At 37.6% G+C, this 15,783-nt stretch overlaps 1 protein-coding gene across 1 annotated transcript in view; it reads left to right on the top strand.

The window, feature by feature from the left end:
• Positions 1-15,783, top strand: part of LOC117394930 (apoptosis regulator Bcl-2-like) — a 131,969-nt gene extending 116,186 nt beyond the window's left edge. The window contains 1 exon segment of the mRNA XM_033993691.3: positions 11,940-15,783. Within this exon segment, the coding sequence (XP_033849582.2) occupies positions 11,940-12,077 (138 nt within the window). The 3' untranslated portion in view covers positions 12,078-15,783.

Raw genomic sequence — 15,783 nt, forward strand, 5'->3', positions numbered from 1 at the left:
TCCAGTTTGGAAAGTGTGCTTTATTTTTATCCAGGTCTGGTGACCAATAAACAATAATCCCCCGGCAATACACAGCAATATGTACTGCACGGGGTAGGCAATAATGGGCTTCTAGACCCTAAACAATAAACAATACGTATCTGCCCCATCAGTCCTGGGTGCGTGCAATAGTGCTCGTGGTGGGTGATACAGTTTATTTGGTGACAGTAGTGCCGTGTTGTTCCGGCTAGTGCTGGCCCTCGGCGACAGCTCCGGAATCGTGTTAGCCGTCTAGTGATTTACAAACAAGACGAACTACACAAAGACAAACAAACAAAACAGTCACGATACTGAAACAGTGGTTACAGGGTCTCTCTCAGTCCTTCTAGGTTCACAAACACAAACCAAAACGAAGGAACAGATTGCGATTCTCCGTCCCCTTTTATGCTGTCACACATGACCCCTTGGTAAACGAGTGCAACAGCCTCTCCAATCTGCGGCTGCCACGTTGTTTCCCTTCTGGGTCAATGCGTTCTTGCAACAGAGTCTTGCCTTCATCCAGACTGGCCGACTTCCTGACCCTGGGAAAGAACTGTCAGACCATCCCGTCCAAAGAACTCTGTTCTCGCTGCTTAGCGCCCTCACAGGTCGGGAGGGAGATTTACAACCGAATCATTGTATTTCTGTTACAAAGTGGATCTCAGGGTTTGGGGTTTTCATTTGTAGGGTTGTTTCACTGTGATGGATAATAGACAACCTGGCTCACCAGTGTTTCGCATTTGAATGTCTAGTGTGTGTCCTTTTGTAGTGCTTTAAAATCGTGTAATTAGTCTGTTAAAGGGCTGACTAGTTAATAAGCCCTGTGCTAACCCTATTGTGAGTGTGTATTGGCCTTTCCTGGAAAGCCAGTGCAAATTAGCTAACATTAATTGTGGTACTTCATGGGTCCATTTTGTTTTCTAGTGGCAGAAAAACAAAATCAAGAATAACTTTGCATTACTCCAGTGATTTTGTTGGACGCCAGCCAGACCACCAGTACGAGCTATAGCAGCCCTGCAGCTTTGATAGCAGAGTTGGTGGGCCAGAGCTCTTATGCAGCAAGCCTCCCTTGAAAGCCATTGAGATTTAGGAATGTTATCGAGAAAGGGAGGGAGATAGGAGAGATTGAAGAATTGCCATGCAGTGCAATACAGCGAGTGTTAGACAGCTCCAAGCATATGGAATTGAGGAGCCAACAACAGTTGGTTGCCTATAGCCAGACACAATTTAAATAAAGACATGATGGATTATGAATCGGCACACTCCTACATAAATAAAACATGATTCAACATCACAAATGAACATTGTGACAGTGAAGTGCTCAGCACATGGGCAACCTTTATGACTAGAACAATAAAGCTATCAGACTTCTATTAGGAACCATTTACAAAAAATCAATTTGTTTTCACCCAAAGGCCAGGGGCAAAGATAGTTTCATAGAAGAGTTCACTTAAGGGAGGATATATTAAATAAAAAGTAAACTGCAGGACACATATTAACCATTAAGTCTTTGATCTTGACAGCATTTACTGGTATTATTAACAGACTCAATACAGAATGATTTTATCTTGTCAGATGATGAACTCATGGGCTCTTGTCTAATTACAGTAATACTGTACATTTACAATACAGTCCTGTTGTATTTGTCATAATGTATCTGAATATTTAAAATATTTCCATCATGTACTATAAATACTGGGCTTTCTTGGCAGAGGTATCATGTGGCACTACTGAGAAGAGCATACAAAGTGTTAAAAAAACACCCAATGACTAACTGCATTCCCACTTGTACAGTACTTACTGTTGTAATTTAAAACCAAGCAGGTTCAAGTCACGTTGTGTGTATAAACAAACATTTCAGCTACAGTAGACACATTGCACTGAGAATGATAGGTTCAATGCAGTACCCCAGTCTTTAATTCCTGTTGTATTTCTTTCAGAAATGTTTCCTTTGCCCTTATTAAAATGTGGACCAATAGTGTCTATGAGCAGACAATGAAAATAGTACTGTCAATTCTAAATATTAGGAAGGTTTTGTAAACTGTACTGTACATATATAATAATAACATACAGATCAATGGCAATTTGCTTTTTTGGTCAATACTTTCAAATGCAATTATTGATTTCCAACAAAGTGATGGTCATTTATTGGAATATTCTGCACTGTTTACTATCAGGTGCCACATTATAGTTAATTTCGTTTAACATAAAAGAACTGTTAGGCATTCAAATGTAATGTAAATTGGTGTTGCATTTCAAGCTTAATTATAATTGTATTTATAATAAAGTTAAATGAATTATGAATATGCCATGGTTATAAAGGGTGATCTAGAAAGAAATCAGGTGCTGTGACGGTTTTGGTAGAGGAAAAATGTACAGCTATGGCCAAAAGTTTTGTATCACCCTATAGCATTAACAAATTTTGCTTCATAAAGTCGAATGACTCCTGCTGAATAATGGTATGTGAACATATTTAATTACATACCGCTTTGTAGTTTTCCAACGAAAAACTGACATTAATTGAAAAATGTGACATTTAGAAATCTAACATGAAATACTGTACTACTATTATGGCTTCCGGTAGACTTTTGCGATATAATCTTGTAGTTTATTTGAATAGATAATTTTATTTAGTTTATTTGATTAAATAAAAGATCAAAATGATTTTCTTGAGCTAAGGGTTGTCCTCACTAAGTTTCATCACAATTGGCACAAGTGTGACAGACATACTGATAGACGGACAGGCACCTTACCAAGTACTGAGGTAACACCCCATTCCTAATAAAATGCATGTTGCATGCTGTCACAAGAAATAGGTCTGTATCCACCTAACAATTCATTGATGTCTGTCAAATTGGAAACTTTGGAAATAGGCATAGACACTGGATCAAAGAACTGCGTTATTAACCAGAAGTTCTGTCTTTGTATTCAAAGTTCTTGAGACATTTGTTTCTGAAATTAATTGACTGTTAAACTATCTGATCAATTTGCAAAAAGATCAGAGGAATCTTTATCATATTTTAAGTTTCATTTCATAGAGGGGGTTACCATCATTGCCTGTATATAAAGTAACATTTTAGTTTATTTTTACACAACACATACAACAAACTGTTGGTGTAGGCCTGTTCTTTGTTACAAAGTCCAGACTAAGCCTCTTTGAATAGCACCAGACAACATGTGATAGCAGCAGATGCACTGTGTACACGACATAAAGAAGAGCATTTAGAGAAAGAAAAAGCAAGAGCAAACAATAGGCATGCCCATTCAACCAATGGAACCCTCTCACTCTGTTTCATTCAACACAGTCTGACTGAGGATATCCTGCTCAACCAATCACAAGAAACAGGGAAAACAAAGTCACTTCCTGCCCAGCTGTTCCCCTCAAACCGAGCAGAGGAAGTCCTCACTTCCTCCTGCTCGACTCTCCACCAATGCCGAGATGAGAATAAGTTCTCGCCGAAGTACACTTGTGTGAATGAGCAGTTAATAAAATGGTTAACTCTTTCTTTTCTGAATGAACAGTCTCCTGGAAACGAGGTGTGACATCTGGGGGAAGAAAAAGCTCAAGAACTATGAGTGTACTTGTTGTTTACGTCGGTGTCTTCAAACTACTGTACAGGTCATTCTCAAGAACAAGACTATTCAGAGACATATTAAACAAACTGGTAAAACTTTACAGTAAGCAAATGTTCACATGTTAAAGTGTGTAATTTACCCTATTCTTAAAAAAAAAACCAAAAAAAAAAAAACATTTTATTCCTGTAGAAATGTGTCAATATTTCCCAAAAATGTGTTTTAACGAAAAAATATATGTCGCCCGCATTTAATTTTTCAATGCTTTTTAAAAAAGATGCCCAAGATGTTGATCATATAGGTGTAGATGTAAGTATAGGCGCAGTGCAAATAATTGCAGATGCAAAATTCAAATTGCATTGCGGCTTGGCAATTATTTTGCACTGAGCCCTATGTAAGCTTAAGAGCATTGCAAATTACTCAACACGCTCAAATAATTATAATTATAATGAGGGTTTCAATGAGCGCATCAGTTTATTTTGTGGCCACACTTGCAGCCCAGAGGTGACAGCATTAGAGAGCAGTAGGCGCTGTATGACATTTCTGGAGCACGAAAATACAAACCAAAAAAAAATATGTCAGAGTAAGGGCAGCAAAGTCTTCTTGGAGCACGGCAAAGAAAAGAAAGGTTTTCTTCAGCATCCCAAAGAATGTGACCATGGGATTGAATATGTGGGGGTTTCTTTGTTCCTGCTTCTCCTCAACAAGAGCCAAGTGTCGCCGCATCAGGAAGTGTACCACAGCAGCCACCCTGAAGCCAATGACAGGTCTCTGCAGGCGTGTGCTTTTATACGCTCTTAATTACTCGCTTCTACAATGTTTTGCACCTTGTAAGAAGAGGTGTACAGTTTTTGGAGGGTCAGCAATTGCCTAAGTGCAAGGCAAATCCTTACATCACATTGTTTGCACCCGCTTAGGATCCAGACCCCGGCCAATTCCATGCTCTTTTCTTCATTTGAGTGCATTTCAGTATAAGTGTAATGGATTAATGATGGCAAAGTGCAAATTTGATAGCGGGTGCAGAGCGCCAGGTGAACACCATTCTTTACATACGCTGCATTTTTGCACCTGCAAATCCCTTGGCACGTATCCTAACATCTACCCCATTGTGTTAACGGATGTAATGGAGGCTAATATGTTGGTTTTTTTTAATAAATGACTCATATGTCATTAAGTTTCAACCATAAAAAGTTTCTTGCAAATCCATATGATAGGCAATGGTAATTAATACAAATAGAAAGGAGTTTTGTGTGTGATAAAACATAATCTTCATGAGAAGCTCTAGCTGTCATTTCTAACAAACTATATATATATATATATATATATATATATATATATATATATATATATATATATATATATATATATAAATTTTAAAAAAACAGTTTTCTCTTTTGGCATGTGTGCCTAAATTGCCTTTTGTAACAAACTGCCTGTTTCTGTATTGCTCTGGTTGGTTCAGGCAAAGTTTGAGATTAGCTGTGTAGATCAAAAAACATAATTACACTTTCGTGCAGGGTGATGTTTTATTCATCCTGAACAGGTAAATCATCTGTGCCAGAGACGAAGGACATATTTCCAAAAGTCCTCCAGCTATCAGTTCAGATTAGCTGTCTGCAGCATGCGCACAGTATACATTTGGGTGAAATAATTTATAACATAATGTGTATGTGTGCTGCTCTACTGGGTTCCAGCACCCGGAAGTAGACTGTTACTCATAACCCACATCTACCCTATTTATATCATGGAGCAGTGGGAGGGGGAACTGAAAGTAATACAGGCTCTAAAGACATCACGTGGTGACAATCCCATTGACTTGTGGTTGTCATCATTCTGTTACTCAGGTCCTAAACATAAAAGAAATGAGGGGCACTTCTCTGATTGCCTTAAAAGGAGAGAAGCCTTTGCCAGTCACAGTTATAGTCACCCAGCTATTACATACAACAGCGGTTCTCAAACTGGAGTCCACAGACAATGCTCAGGGGTCCGGAAAATATTACGAACTCTTTCTTAAAAACTTTTTTTTTTTTTCAAAGAGTCAATATGTCTGGGTAAAATGAACAAAATTATGCTTTATATTTACACAACATAGTATTCCATGGCGCATGAACAACCACATAATAATCACATTTAGGTTGACAATATGACTCCATATCACCGCGATAACGTAAAAAAACCTTAAAAAAAATAATAAATAAAAAAAGAACTGCTTTGTGATAGCAAATCAGACGTGACGTTAGTTTTTCTGATACGTCTTTGGCGGGTGGAAGTGGAAGATATTGTTACAGTGTGAGCAAACTACATTGAAAATGGATACGTATTTAAAACATCCTCCTAGAAGTTCTGCTAGTTGTGCTGAAGCCACAGACAGTGCCGAGTCCAGCAGCAAGAAGCAAATGAACAGAAAGTTTGATGAAGGTTATATTGATTTTGGTTTTATGGAATTTAGGGATGGCCGACCACAATGCGTTGTATGCTTACAAATCCTATCTAACGAAGCAATGAAACCTGCAAAGTTGAAACGACACCTCACAACAAGGCACCCGGAGTATTAAGATAAATCCAGAGACTTTTTTAATGAAAGAAAGAATACAATAAACAGAAAACTCAAATGACAAACATAACGTTGGTTCAGGAAAAGGCTCTGAAAGCATCCTTCTTAACAGCTCTTCGGATTCCAAAAAGTAAAAAATCCTATACTATTGGAGAAGAACTGATTCTTCCAGCTGCTGTAGGAATGTGCAAAGTGATGGTAAACGAAGATGCAGCGAAGAAACTGAAGGACATACCACTTTCTAACGACACAGTTAGGAGAATTGAAGGGCTTTCAAATGATATAAAATGCTAACTAACTGAAAGGCTACATGCATGTGAGCAGTTTGCAATTCAGCTTGATGAGACAACTGATGTGGGTAATGCAGCGCAATTTTTATCTTATGTTCGTTATGTTTGGCTGGGGGAATTTTTGGAAGATTTTATTTTTTGTCAGGAGTTCAGAATGGACAACCGGTGAGGAAATCTTCAAATTACTGGAAGATTTCATGAAGGCTGAATTGGGAGAAGTGTGTTGCTGTGAATTTTGCTAAGTCCAGACCGTTGAATTCACACCTGTTTGCAAAGCTGTGTTCAGAAATGGGTGCAGAACATGACAAATTTTTGTTTCATAAAGAAGTGCGTTGGTTATCTCGCAGCAGAGTCTTTGAAAGAGTTTTTGAGCTTCACAATGAGCTGCTGAGTTTTCTTTCTGTGCACAATCCCATTCCCAGAGATTTGGAAAAATGTACTGAGATATGTTTCCGCTCCTGACAGATTTTCTGGATCCTAACAGCATGACATTGACTGTGTGAGAGACACTATCGTTGCTTACCTTTCAACTTTGGCAGAGTACTTCAGTGTTTACTTTAAAAATTTAGACATGGAGGAATATGATTGGGTTCAGGATCCGTTCTCAACTTTTGCTACGTCATCGTGTCGCTTGAGTGGAAAAGCAGAAGAGGAGCTGCTCGAACTGTCCTGTGACCGCACACTGAAAATTACGTTTCAGGAACAGGCACCTTGTCAGTTTTGGCCAACTGTTGCTACGGAGTACCCAGTTTTAATAACAGAAGCTATGAAAGTGTTGCTACCTTTCCCAACAACATATATATGTGAGGCATCATTCTCTGCTATGGCAGCGATGAAGACAAAGTTCAGGTCCTGACTGGAAGTGGAGAATGATTTACGAGTTTGCTTGTCAACCATCACACCAAGGATAGACAGACTGCAGTAGGAAACAAGCACACACATCTCATGACTGCAAGTACTGTATAATATTTTTCTTAAAGCATCACTAATAGTATGTGTTTATATAACATGCATTTATATACTTTTGTCAATCAGTTTTTCTCAGTTGGGGTTCCGTGATTAAAATTGCATTTGAAAAAGGGTCCGTCAACAAAAAAAGTACATATTAAATATTAAAAAATACATATTAAATATCAATTTGGCAGTAAACACAATTTCTTATTAGAAATGAGCATATGTGCAATACATCAACATTCATATACAGTAACTAAGGGTTTGAACAATTCTCTTGATGTAAATAAGTGTGGAACATATCATTAATCAATGAAAACATTATTGGAAGTGGAAATATTGAGACCCACCCATTCATAACCCTAAACTTGACCTTCATCACTTGATTTTTTTCCCTACATTGTATATGTTATATAATAGAATATCCATGCACATTCTGTGCTCATTTCACTCATGAGGATGGGCATAGACAACCAAGAGAACCCACATTTATGGAATAACTAAATGACTGTATATACATTCATGGTGTATCCGCTATATATTCTGACTCTGGGTACTCAAAAATAGATAGAGTGAAATACCGATCCAGTTTTGCTAATACTGTATATAGGCAATGCCTTTGTTTCCTGCCATTCTAAAACAGGTATACTTATTAGGGTGATCACCACAGCTTCTGTATATAGAAACAGTCTGTTCAAACATGCTCCGGAAACTGCTCTAATCAGGATGTTTGCAAAGGTGGAAGGGCAAACATGAATTAGATGCTTGCTTATCAGCACTTTAACAACCCCTGTCATTTCCAGTGTAATCATATATTAACCAGTTAGACATCTGCGAAAACTTGTAATATATCTTTTTTTTTTCTGCAATGAACTGCTAAGCCCTACATATCTGATGGTGGCCAGGTGTCATGTGTAAATCCCTGTTGAATATCCAAGATAGTCAGAGGTGTTGCAGGAAATCGGCAGGTAATGTTAGTACTGTAAATAGATATCTCTAAACAAGCGCAGCTGTATGTGTGATATGTACACATACAATATTGTACCTTTAGTGTAGTGAGAGTTGTATAGTGGAAACGGTTATCCTGTTTTATGCCATTTGTTCAGGGTCAGATATAGTGCTTAAAGGTCATAAAGCTAATGAATACATTCATACATTAATGAAGTGATATTTGTCTGTAATGCGTTGCTGTTCACGACCTAGGTCTGACATTTTCCTGTACAGCTGCCACTCCGTTATCCAGAATCTGATTACCCCAAATCCTGGATTATCTGAACAAATGTTGCTATACTGGACACACCATTATCCAAACAACTCTTATCAAATGAACGCCTGCGATCCGAGGCGCCAATGCATTTTGTATTGTATAACATTACTGCATGTTGAACAAGATTAATGGAACGCCTGTAGCATTGGAATTAATGTGCTAGCACAAGGACAACAAGAATGGTGGGAGCCATTGGTAAAATGGTGCCATTGTGAGGCCATTTTCTGCTAATGTGATTCCTTGGTTTTCTACAGTCTAATAAAAAGTGTCAGCTCTTCAAATCACTTTCCATTATATTAAAAATAGGTTTTCTATCAGGGAATATGTATGTCCTTTGTGTTGAAGTAAAATTTGTGTACAATACATGTCTTATTCTAGGCCATATTTGTCACAGAAACACATTCTTACTCCTATTTCCCAAGATATCTGATAGGGGTGATTATAAAAGGGCATGCAGCCACACTGTTAAGCAGTGATTGGTTTTGTTGGCTGCTTCCTGCATAGGTGAGAGGGTCATACATGTACAGTACTTAGAAAATGAAAAATATTGTTTGTATTGTTGAGTGTACCTAGGTAATGGTTGGTCCTATTCAGAAAGCACACTTAAGTGAGCACTAACACTCAAGTTTTTTCTGAATGGCCATACGTCAGGTAGACTAACTTTTTAGCGAGTCTGTCAAATAGTTCTGCAAAATGTCAGCCAGCTTTTTTATCTAAATCAGGTGTCAGGTGAAAAAATAGAATGAGGATAACCCCTGCTTCCCATAGTCTTACAATTGTTACAAATGTGTTCAGTTGTGCTGGAAAGTAAGGTGTGGGTGCATACAAGTGCTCCCTCTACTGCTATAAAAAGGAGTGTACAACAGAAAGGGTGTTTCTCTAACTCTTGGCAGAAAATACTGCATTTAAAGGTACAATGTAAAACTATTATATATTTTAATACAGGGTGATCATAGAATTGGCTATTTTGTTTCTGTTCTTGTGGAAAAAACAAAACCGCCAGCAATAAAACATGGAGGTACCTTACAATACAAACAAGGTATTAGTGGGTGTTGTAGCCTAGGCTCAGAAGTATTATGACATCATTCATCTCTGTGAGGGATTTCAGCAGAACACCAGAAAGCTAGATTTCAGCAATGCATACTGTATGTTGATTATTACGGAAAGAATCAAATATTTTTCAAAGTTTGAATCAGACATGGTGGGATCATAACTAATCACAGCATAACAGGCTACAACTGAAACTTAGGTCCGTGGTACCACCTGTCTTTAAGGAGTTACAATAGGTTTGTTCCTTTGTATTTGCCTCAAATTGGGCCCAATGGTTTCAGAAGACAGAGACATCAATACTCACAATAACACAAACATTCTTAGCAGGTTTGGAGTAAGCTGTATCAACTAGCACCGCCTGACAGGAAGTTCAAGTGCCCATACCCTTTAACAAATATTGTAGTAAGTTGCGCAATTTGTGACAATAAGAATCGTGTCAAGGATTAATTACTTTTATAAATGGAAAATGTCAAAAAGAAAATGTATGTTGGTTGGTGAATAGCAATTATTCATTCAGGACAATCTTGCATTAAATAACCACCTTTATTAGAATACAGTCTTATATGTTTCAAAAAACAGTGACTCAACATTGGGTGAAGATAAATAAGTAGAGACAAAATAGCTGGAGCACAGCCTCATCCTTCGGAGCATCCCGGTGCCGCCTGCTAAAAAACAAACAATAAAATAATAAATCTATGCGACGTGTTCATTGTGTACTCCCCCCTGGACGAGGCTGGGAGTGAGGTGGTGGTTGTTGAGGAGGAGGTGGTAATTTGAACGCACAAGAAGACTGAGTTTGCGAAATAGGTTTATATACCTATAGGTTAATGGGATTGTAGATTAACCAATGAATGAACTCAACACTTGTACTATAGATTTCCTGCCTGAAAACATCACAAGCTTTATATCAAATAGCCCTTGATGATTTGGCCATCCACAACCATTGCAGAGTATTCTTTTCCATCCAATAGTCTTTTGCTTTTAAGTTTTTTTTTCTGGCCATTAATAACTCCACAAATCTAACAGTAATAAAACAGGCAAAAATAGCTTGGACCCTAAAGTGTTAACAAGTTAAAGATCTAGATGTTTTACTGTTTACTGTTGATCAGTGTGTTGTACCTCTTTTTTCAAAGCTTTTTGCAATTTAGTTGCAAAATGAAAACACACCCAAAATGTTGAAAATTTAGAGCCCTGAAAATGACACTGTGTGTTGTTTCTTACTATTTGTGTGGCATTTCCAGTTGCATTTTCACTTAAACATTTAATTAAAAAGATAATAAGGCAGATTATTGGGTTCACAGATGTCCAGTCTTATAACACTCTATTAAAGAATGGATTTATAGAACATGTTTTTAAGTCAGGGTTGCATAATGGACTAATTGCAAATGCCTTAAACATATGTAGCCTGGGATTTCAAGGTCATATCTGGTCATAGAGGAAATAAAATGAAGTGTTTTCAACTCTATCAGTGGATAGTAGTCTGCATCACAACACCAGCATATAGAAGCTCACAGTGGTTGCCCTTGGCTTGGAGGCTGAATTTCCTAATATAATAGAGGTAAAACAGACACCACATAGAGTCAGCATTGTATGAACAAATATAGAGGCGGGCCCAGCGTCGTAGATGTAGTTTAATAACTTTCTCTACTCATTTCAAGTGAAATGTTAGGCAATGTTGGCAGAGCATGGTATGACCTGTGTATCACTAGTGTTGGGTAATACTGCAGCCAAGTGGGAGTTAGTGTAAATCTACAATATGAACTCTACCCAACCCATTACATTTGACCATAAGAAACCATTGCTATAATAATGAAAGTATAACATTCTGCAATAATTATTTTGTAATGAACTGTTTCAACTTGGGGTTAAAGTTGTTTTTTTTTACTAACTTCCTTAGTTGACAATTTGAAGTTGACACAAGGGGATTTGGGCAAAATTTCAGGTTTAGAATCCTCACATATAACTGAATAAAATAGTTTCCTGTGCTCCCAAACAAACTTTTCACATGCTGCCATAAGTGCTGAATTCATTCAGAAAAAAAACGAAATCTTTTGAACATGTTAAGTCTTGCCTGTTATTTCAAGCTGAAGGTATGCACAGAATGTAATAATTAATGACTGAGGTGACTTGTATAGAGCTGGCATTTTTTTTTTATCCGTTTGTGCCCTGGGGAACTGAAGAATATTAACTGCAATGGAACTGACTTCATGTCCTTTCTATTTTTTTTCTCTTTCAGGATGCCTTTGTGGAGCTATATGGAAGTCAGAGGGGTTCGATGTCCAACTACTCCTGGCCTTCTCTGAAGACTGCCCTCAGTCTGGCTGCTTTGGGTGCTGCTGGCATCACCATTGGTGCTTATTTTGTGCAGAAATGAAATGAAGAAGCAAACAGCCATTCCTTTGGGTTTGAAGCACAACAGTTAAAAATAATATTACCTATAAGTGAACAGTAAAATCTGGATTCTACATCAGCCTAAATAGCAAATACAGTAAAACAACACACCTCTTTCTTCAGGGGAGACATGGCACACAGCTTTTTCAACAATAGTTGTAACATAGTTTCATAAAATTTCATTTGTGTTTTTCTTTTTTTTTTCAGCATTTGTCACGGAAAAAAAAAACTTAGGCTGAAAAATGCAGGTGTTTTGGGGGTTCCTTTTGCAACTACAGTACTCAGTTTTACGACCAATATTGCTGTACCACAGAGGGGATACATGCATATACCTCTACCAATATCTTACTTTTTTACTTTGCCTTTTTAGGATCGACATTTTAGAAAATCACCATTTAAACAATGTAGTATATGCAAACTCCTGGCTCCGGCATGTGTGTATATGTGTTTCTGTATATGTGTGTTTTGTGTGTGGGGGGGGGTGGCAGGTTGCTACTTCTCTTGTTAAGGTCAGGGGACTGAACTACTTCTCCACTTGTCTGATCAGACACAGTTCTTCCCAGAGAAGTGAGTCAGTAACAGATGTTCTGACTTCTTCATTAAAGGGTTTGTATCGGATTTGGTAATCAGTAATGCTCCTAATTTTAAATTGTAAAGAGCATTGCTAAAGTATTAAGGATAGAGATGCTGTACATTTATTAGCATTCCAGCTTTCCTGTGTTTTGTTTTAAACAAGGATTTGTTTTCTAGAATGCTTCTTGATAATGAAACAAAATACTAACTCTGTGGTAGTTATTACTTTTCATTAGCTCTATAGTAAAGAAACAGCTTTATCATTATGTTCTTCGACCAGCTTGAAAAAAAACAAAATTCCCATTATGTCTTGGTTGCCCAAAAAGCTGAACTGGAGCTTGAGCATTCTTGAGAAAGCAGCATTGGAGGCAAAATAGGTTTAGGTCAGTCACATATGTTTGACAGCGGAAAATTCCACAGATTAGAGACTGAAAGCTCTTTGAATTGAATTGAGTTACACTTCGAGGACAGCGTGTAAATACAGTATAAAAACCTGAAGACCGAAGGCCTAGCCTGCGTTATACACTGATACTAAGTCACCCAGTCACCCTGGGTGCAAAACCCCTATGCTCCTGCAGTGCATCAATAAGGTGGTTGTAGAGCTGAGGGTATTTAGAAAGCTAGCAATAGGAGTAGGAGCAGCGAGTTCTGTAGGAGAAGAAGACATATTCAAGTGAAAGACCCATCTATTGTGTGGATTCAGTAACAGTTAAAGATCAAATTGGCACCTCTTCACAAGCAGTTTATGGGAAAGTTATATTAACCACAGTGGAGGTAAAAAATCTTTAACAGGTGGTGTATGTGTCTATTTCAGCTAATAAAACACACTTCTATCATCTTTCCGTCTGCAAAGAAATACACGAGAATACATCAGTCACATTCCTCAGAGACATTTTTTTTTCAAGGACAGTGAGGTTTAACAGTCAGGGAACCGGCTACTGATTAAAGAAATATGACGCAAGACTTTTCATAGATGAAAGGTTTTGTTCGTTAATTAACACAGTGTTCATTGAAGTGACCAAATAACTCTCATGTTAATTCATTCAAAGCCATGTTGAAGGTATATTCACATTCCACAGGTGTTCTCAGTCTCTTTTCTTTTTTCTCCCAAGTTACCAAACCTGTCTGGCTTGAAGCTGCAAACCATTAGGATGTATGCATGTGGGGGGGGGGGGGGGGGGGGGGGGTGGGGGGGGGGGGGGGGGAGGTAATACTCTACTGGTCACTTTTTGTTTTTCAACACTGAGGAATTAAATAATACCCAATAGATAGTAGCCATTTTAATAGGCTACTGTTCAGATTAGAGGTAGCACAGGGCTAGGATTGCCCCGTTAATTTAGCTAGTAGATAGGCTGGATAATTTCAGAATTTAGATTTTTGTTTTTACTTTAACTGTAATAATATATTTTTTAAATGGTCCTCACTGAAAAAATCCCATATGATATAAACCATGGTATATTTGCATACTTGTGCTGGTATTTTTACAATTATTTTACAAAGATTCATCCAAGCCTTTACTTTTCAGTGCTTCACCATGCTTCCCTGTTCTTTTGCATGCATTCATTTTACTTCACTTTACTATGTTTCTACCACGATAAAGCACAGTAGACTTGTATACCCCTGCTTGATTAAAATGTTCAAAGCAAGAGAAAGGACCTCAAGCCAACTGGGTGAAACTGGATTGCTCGCATGTGTTTGGTAAATAATGACTCTTAAAAGACCATAATAAGAAATCATCACCATCACTTGAATTACCCTGGTTAATGAGCAGCTTGGTCGGGGTATGAAATATCTGTATTTCCTTAACTAATTAATTATTCTTGTTTTCATTCACTTTGTTTAATTTTCCGTTTCAGTCATTGCATCCTGGGGACTTACTAAAACTCAGAAGTATGATGCACCCCTATGGTCTCAACACGGCTCTTGGAATCATAGCTAACATGGCGTGGAGAATCTAAATATCGCCGTCACTCAGATCATTACAAGAAGGAAATCTTATGAAAACATGCATCTGTAACAATGGGAGTTTTGTTTTTTAAAGTAAGTAAAAGGCCAGGATTGATTCTATTTTAATAGTTCAACAGTGTGGGTATTTAGATCCTCCACTGCAGATCAATTGAATAGATCTCATTCAGCTCCACTGGGGTGCTTTAAGTAATTTTAAAAAGTCACCAGTATGTGAAGAAAATTATACAAAGTGAATCTAAACAAAGAGGAGATCGCTGCTGATTCATACCCTACCAAGCTGCTTTTTAAGGTTTCATTTTTCAAACAAAAATGGAATCTTTAATAACCCCATAGCACAGAGAAACACCTTCCAGGATGCTTTTGGTTTTCGGATGAAAGCTGATCAAATAAGAAACTCAAACCATTTCTCTGCTGGCCTGATTTATTTATTTTTTGTTAGAATTGTATACTCTTTACTGGAACTTAAGGGGTTGAAAAGGCGTGTGAACCTACCAGAAGTTATTCTACCAAATTCTAAAAGTTATCAGGCTATACTGCCAGTATGTCATAGTGAATTAAGCCAGCACACGCCTCTTGTATGTGTTATTCTTATAATCTTCAGTGTGTGTCCTTAAAATATTTACCTTCAAAGAGAATAGTGTTTTATAAAGCTGCAATGTTACCTATGTAATACATTTAGCTTATTTATTACTTTATTTAAGCAGCTGTGCGCGTGTGTGTGTTTTTTTGTATATACATTAAAGAGTATTCCTGCATAAAATATAACCCCCCCCCCCCCCCCCCCAAGTTTTACAACTGCTATTTGTATAGGCTACTTAGAAAAAAAGAAAAAATGTACATGTTATGTGATCTTAAAATGTGCTTGTAATTATAGATTCATATTTATTATAAGGTACCCAATATAAAGTAATTCATATGCTTCTCCAATTTGGTGTTGATAATGGAGGCTATGGGAAAGAAACCTTAGCATTACAGTGCAAAGAGGGGATTAGGTACATTTGGAGAGAATCCCAGCCAATGGGCCTCCCCAGTCGCACTATTACATACTCTTGCTGCTGCTAAACTAGTACCAGTATGATGACATAGCTTTGTGGATATAAAACAGAACTATTAGTAAAAAAGAAAAAAAAAAAAAAAACAGTAAAAAA

Source organism: Acipenser ruthenus, chromosome 3 (assembly GCF_902713425.1).
Source record: "Acipenser ruthenus chromosome 3, fAciRut3.2 maternal haplotype, whole genome shotgun sequence".
Taxonomy (NCBI): Eukaryota; Metazoa; Chordata; class Actinopteri; order Acipenseriformes; family Acipenseridae; genus Acipenser; species Acipenser ruthenus.